Genomic DNA, 6000 nt, shown 5'->3' with positions numbered 1-6000 from the left:
CGGGTTCAGATGGAAATTGCTGTTCAAAACGAAACTGGAGTCAGACTTGGTGGTATGCTCCTTGTAGTCCCAGTGGACTCAGGAGGGCCGAGGCAGGAGGATCGCTTGAGCCTAGGAGTTGAGGCCAACCTTGGCAACACAGCCAGACCCCATCTCAAAACAAATAGCAATAACAAAACACACAGAATTGGGAGTCTCAGCAGACCTGACACTGGCTTTTCTCAGGTAGGAAGTATAGATAGAAAAGAAGAAATCCAAGGACTGAGCCTTAGAAACACTCCAATATTTAGAGGCCATAAAGAAAAAAGGAAAGGAGCAAAGGGACACAGAGAGTGGCCAGTAAAAGGAAAAGCAGAGAGTGTGTCTTTGAGGCTGGGCAGAAAGCTGTCCACAGGAGCGGGACTGCTGAGGGCTGAGGACCGAGAGCTGGGCTCAGAGGACCGAAGCCTTCCTAGGACCCTTGCTGGGCGACGTCAGTGCAGTCGTGGTTGAGTCCTGTGCGGAGGCCATCCACCAGGCAACGGAAACCTCTAGACAGCACGAGGCAGTATGAAGGGGAGACCCCTGTGAGGGCGCCGCGGGAGGGTGCGGGGGAGGCTTCGATTCACACGAGGAAAAGAAGTGCCGTCTGTTTTTGGATGATTCAAAGGACCCAATCGAGATGGAAAAAAAATCACTAAGAATCACTAAGGCGGGGTTGAGAGGAACCCTGCACAGAGAGGCACTCGGGGACCAGGAGGCGAGGGACGCTGACGGGCAGGGCGTGTGCGGGAGGACGGAAGCCTCCCGCCTGCTTCTCTTTTCTCAGCAAGAAAGGCTGAGTCTGTGGCACAGGGAGACCTCCCTGGGTCACACGGAAGCAGAGAGGCGCAGCTCTGTGAGGCCACAATGGAGAGGGCAAGCCTGGAAGAGCCGGGCGGCCCCGCGCCCGCCAAGTGCAGCGGCAGGGCCTTCGGCCTGCTTTAGGGGCTCAGAGTCAAGCGGGTTGGGGACCCAGAGGAAGGAAGCAGACTCGGCCCCTTACCTGGGACGGCCCTCAGGGCCGGCACTCCCTGGCCACCTCCTCCTAGGCTGCAGGTTCCATTCTGTGGCGTGCCGGCGACAGCCGGAGTTCTGACTGTTAGCCCCCCAGGCCAGAGGGCCACCGAGGCGCGGCCGTCCTGCACAATGACCAAGAGACAGTTTTCTGCACACGAATTTGGGTTCGGGTGCACCTCTGTTTTGTGAGGCTGTATAAGTGCCTCCAAAATTTCTGGAATGTCACTATTAAGAGCTGTTTTGCTGAGGAGGAGAAGGAGGAGGTACACATCTCCTCAGCTGAGAGTATTTTTCACAAAGAAAAAATGCTGGCACTTGGCCACATCTTGAAGAATCCACTTCTACCCTTCGAAACGAGAGCCCAGGCTGCCCAGAAAATTGGGCTGCTGGCCTTCACAGGTATGACTTAACCAGCTGTGCTAAAGTGACATCTGAAAGTTTTCTTGTTTGTTAGAACACTGTAATTTGGTGAGTTCCTCAGCTCTATTCTTAAAAACTCCAGTAATGTAGCCAGGCACGGTGGCGCACACCTGTACTCCCCGTGGCTCAGGAGGCTGAGGCAGAAGGATTAAAGCCAGCCTCAGCAACTTAGCGAGGCCCTGACCAATTTAGCAAAATAAAATAAAAAATAAAAAATTTTAAAATAGCTGGGGATGTGCTCAGTGGTTAAGCGCCCTGGGTTCAATCCCTGGTACAAACAACAAACAAACAAACAAAAAAAAAAAACCTCCAGTAGCATTTCCTTGACTGAATGACTAGTTTTTGTCTTTCATCCACCACAGTTATAACTAATTATTTTCTCTTTAGTGATCTCATTTTAAAACAATGGATCCAGCTGGGCACGGTGGCACACACAGGTAATCCCAGCAATCCAAAAACATAAATAAATAAAGAAATACCCTTCTCCTCCAGGCCTTGTGGCTTCATGGTGGTTTCTCTTTGCTCCAATGAGAAAGAAGCATGAGACTCCAAACTGTTAGTAGCTCCTACTTGGTGTACCAAGCCCTGCTGGAAATGCAAACTGGAAATGCAAACGCTTGCTTTACAGGTGGACCCATAGCTGGAAAGTTCGCAGCTGATTACATGAAAGAAATAGCTGACTTGTTGCAAAATGAAGAGGTGGTTCCCAAAGTGAAGGTTCTGCTGCTGCAGAGCGTGGCGTGTTGGTGCTACTTGAACCCCGTCAGCCAGCGGAAAGCCAGACGCCTGAGGTTCATTCCTATTCTCACTCAGTTTTTGGAGAGTCATGTTCAGTCTACCATCAAAAGTGAGGTGAACAACCACCTCCTTGTTAAGTTCTGGACTTGTTATGCTCTCTCTGTCATGACGTGCAACAACGTATCATTCGTCAGGGAGCTTAAGGATCACAGTAGTCTGAAATGTAATCTGCAAATATTGGCTTCAGAGAATTGGTCTGGCTGGCCTGAGAATTTTGCGGAGGTGCTGTATTTCCTAATCGGTTTTCACAGGAATTGATCTCTCTGAATTCAGTTATACGATGCAGCCATTGGATTACCCTGGAAACCTTAATAAAAGTCTATATATCATTCTTCAGGGTTATCTTTTGTAGTCGAACAGTTCTGTATTAATTTTTATACTCTGAAACACAATAATGAAACTTCAGAAAAGGAAATGCTGCTTAAAAATGACCTGGTAGATAGGGCCCTTTGAGCTTGTTGGTGAGCACACCCCCTCTTGTTAGGAAATAGATATTGAAGTGTGAAGTTAGATATAATGGGAGTATTCATAGTTCTAAAATTGCAGAGCTGGAATACAGTCTTTTGTCATCTATCATATAAAGGCCAGGGAGACTGATCGCCCATGTCTACCATTAAATCATGAAACTTTACTTTCTTATACAATGATTTGAAAGTGATAAAGGGCACAAATTCATAAATGATTTCTCACCGAGGGAAAAAAAAAACTATACTGGGTTCTCGTAATACCAGATGTTACTGTGGTAACAAATTTATTGGAAGTAAAAAAAAAATTCTGTCTTAAAAATCAAATTCGTGAAATGGAAATTTGTTGGAAGATGCATTATGTCGTTAGTTAACAGGAACAGTGGCATGTTGAAGAGTTATTAGATGACATTATGGGCTGGGGCTGCAGTTTCACAGTGAGCCCTGGGTTCCATTCCCAGCCCTACAAAACCAGATGAGATTAAGCAAAGGCACCCACAAATACCAAACCCTAACCCGTCGTGCCCTGCAGTGGGCACCGTGGCCAGCCCATTGCAATGCAGGGCTTCCGGATGCTGTTTTTGGCTGGGGTGGCTCTCTGGCTACCAGAGCTTGATCTGGAGGTGTGGCGCACGGAGCGGCCTTCACCTCTGCTGGCACACCTCTGGGTTGTGTCCAGAGCTGTGTTCAGACACCCACAGGCAAACCAAAGTTGGGGCGACTCAGGCTTCTTAGATTTTTACTCGCCCTTTTCCATTAGATAACATGTAACAAAACACCTGCACTGTGTTTACCAACCTCATCAGATTTTATTACAAAAAAATGTTTATGGCTGGAAATATAGCTCAGTGACAGAACACTTACCTAGAATTTGGAAGACCCTGGGTTAATCTAGCACAACCAGATAGATAGGTAGGTAGGCAGGCAGGTCGATAGATGATTGATAGATAGATAGATAGATAGATAGATAGATAGATAGATAGATAGATAAGATAGATGATAGATATAGATAGATAGATAGATAGATAGACAGACAGAGATAGGGAACAGCATATATGCCATCAATAAAAAATGCAAAAACTAGTGAGAGAAAAAAGAAGCTGCTTCCTGTCTTTCCAGAGATGGACCATCTACAAGAAAATGTCCATAATCCCCTTTTTTCGTCCTTTTTAACCCGTAGTAGTGTTCCACAGATCTTTATTCTTTCCTGCTGCTTCTGAGCATGCTGTACATAACCGTCCCTCCAGGGATGGACATTGGGGTTTTCCAGTCTCTTGAACCACTTGAAATGTCATTCCCCTTAGTGTCTGCAGAATACTTTTCTAGAAACGGAACTGCTTAGCAATCCTCACGCTCTCTTTTATTCCGTTCCCTGCAGCATCGCCTTTTCCTCATCTGTTGGCTCTAGTTTTTCAATGTGGGATTGTCTTTTATGGTTTATAGTCATTTTAATGGGATTTAAGCTGAAAACCAACAGCTCTGTTTCACGTTTAATCAGATATTGCTGAAGGTCTGTATTCCGACAAAGCTTAGGGAAGCTTCGGTCAGTTTCACATGCAGAGTAACTCAACGGGCTGTCTAGTCATAACATTCTATTCCATTCCTTTAGCCTCTGGTACCCCTTTAAGATGAATAGTTCAGAGCTGGGCCCTGAAGCATTTTTATGCTAAGTCTTGAATTTCAAAATCACTGGCCAAAACCCTAGCAGCAGTTAACTCCGCTTTCCCTTCTAGATTCATGTCTCCCCAGCATTTGGGTTTTCTCAGGAACTGGCAAGAATAAAGGGAAAGAGGCCAACAGAAGCTGTCATCAACTAAGCCATCAAACAGGGAAGGGAAGCTTTTAATCCTGCTGGGAACCACTCTGGTCAGCATGCCACAGACCATCAGCCCATCCAGAGGATGCTGCAGCACAGACGTTTACACACCCACGTGGTGGTTGACCTGCGACCTGTTAAGAAAACCTAAAACTCAACCGCGAATACCTTAAAGGGAGTTTTCTAGACCTAGCTGAGAGGGCCTTAAGCAGTAGACATGGGTTGCTTTGGGCTCACTTGAATCCATTTTTCCTGATGTTTCTAATTTCTTTTGGCAGGCCACCTTGTCCATGGTGTGTAATTTTAAGGGGACTGTCAATCAACCCAAAAGCAGTAGCCTAAGCCAGGCTATGCCAATCTTAACATTTTAAAGAACTCTAAATCTTATGCAATTATGAAACAAAATCATTTCAGAGGGCTGGGACTGTAGCTCAGTGGTAGAGCACTTACCTAGCATGTATAAGGTTCTGGGTTCAAATCCCAGTATTCCCCTGCCCTACTGCCCTCCAAAATCACTTCAGACAGCACCAATTATCACTTCCTTCAGTCTTTCAGAGGGTTAAAAATTTTATGAAGCCCATTTATTGATACAGCTCATTTTTTTTTTGTCCTAAGAAATCTTTGCCAAACCAGTCTCTAAGATGTTTTCTCCTCTATTTTCTTAGTTTTAGCTCCTACATTATTGTAAAATCTTTTTTTTTCCCTCCCCACCACTAGACTCTGGCAATCAGTTTCTGACATTTTCACAAATATTATTTGCCAAGTCATCCCCTTCTACTTCTTGTCTGCCCTGCCGCTCAGCCTTTCAGCTGATTTGCCCTCACCCTAACTGGAGTATTTTAATTTCTTTAAACAAGTAACCTACCTGTTCTTTAATGCTCTCTGGGCTGGCGGCCCACACCTAAAGCACACAGCAACACTATCAGAGCAGTCACTGGCCTCAGGTGGCTGCTAAATTATAAAATGAAACTTGCATTCCTCATTCACTGACCACGTCAAGGGTCAACAGCTGGTGGCTGTTCTACTGGACAAAGTTTTGTTAATAATAGCTTTCATTTTTCAAGCACTTAGTTCAGGCACTGAAGAGGTCTTGCTCCTCACAATAACACTATGAGGAATGCTTTACCTCGATATTGGAAATAAGTGTTCTTAAGGAAACAATTGTTTGAAGTTTGACATTGCTCTTTATTGGCAACTTATACAAAACTTTCAATTCCAGTGCTGTGTACCTCATACTGTCCTATTTTTTGTTAAAAACATGGTACGTATGAATGCATCATCAACATCAAGCTGTGCTGCTTCATATGTACACACTGTGCACTATACCAGTACGTGAAATGTGAGGAACCTGGCTGCTCCACTGGACTTTCACCTGACCCCCTTGCACACACATTTTGCTTCCAAGAACAATGTGATGATACCAGCCAGTCAAGCCTTTAACCCAGCCAATCAGATCCACCTGGG

General features: G+C 45.5%; 1 protein-coding gene across 1 annotated transcript; it reads left to right on the top strand.

The window, feature by feature from the left end:
- The first annotated feature begins 1221 nt into the window (after positions 1-1221).
- ARMH2 (armadillo like helical domain containing 2) lies at positions 1222-2546 on the top strand. The gene is made up of 2 exons (XM_079148618.1): positions 1222-1437; positions 2087-2546. Exons 1-2 carry the CDS (start codon positions 1344-1346, stop codon positions 2512-2514), a joined length of 522 nt encoding a protein of 173 aa, XP_079004744.1. The 5' UTR covers positions 1222-1343; the 3' UTR covers positions 2515-2546.
- The last annotated feature ends 3454 nt before the right edge of the window (positions 2547-6000 follow it).

Source organism: Sciurus vulgaris (genome assembly GCF_902686455.1).
Source record: "Sciurus vulgaris genome assembly, chromosome: 7".
Lineage (NCBI taxonomy): Eukaryota > Metazoa > Chordata > Mammalia > Rodentia > Sciuridae > Sciurus > Sciurus vulgaris.
Note: the sequence above shows the minus strand (reverse complement) of the source record. Positions and strands in the feature narration are given on the sequence as shown.

Coding starts and splice junctions, on each gene's coding strand:
- ARMH2 (XM_079148618.1), top strand. CDS start 1,344: ATGCTGGCACTTGGCCACATCTTGAAGAATCCACTTCTACCCTTCGAA. Junction 1,438..2,086: donor TGGGCTGCTGGCCTTCACAG/GTATGACTTAAC, acceptor CTTGCTTTACAG/GTGGACCCATAGCTGGAAAG.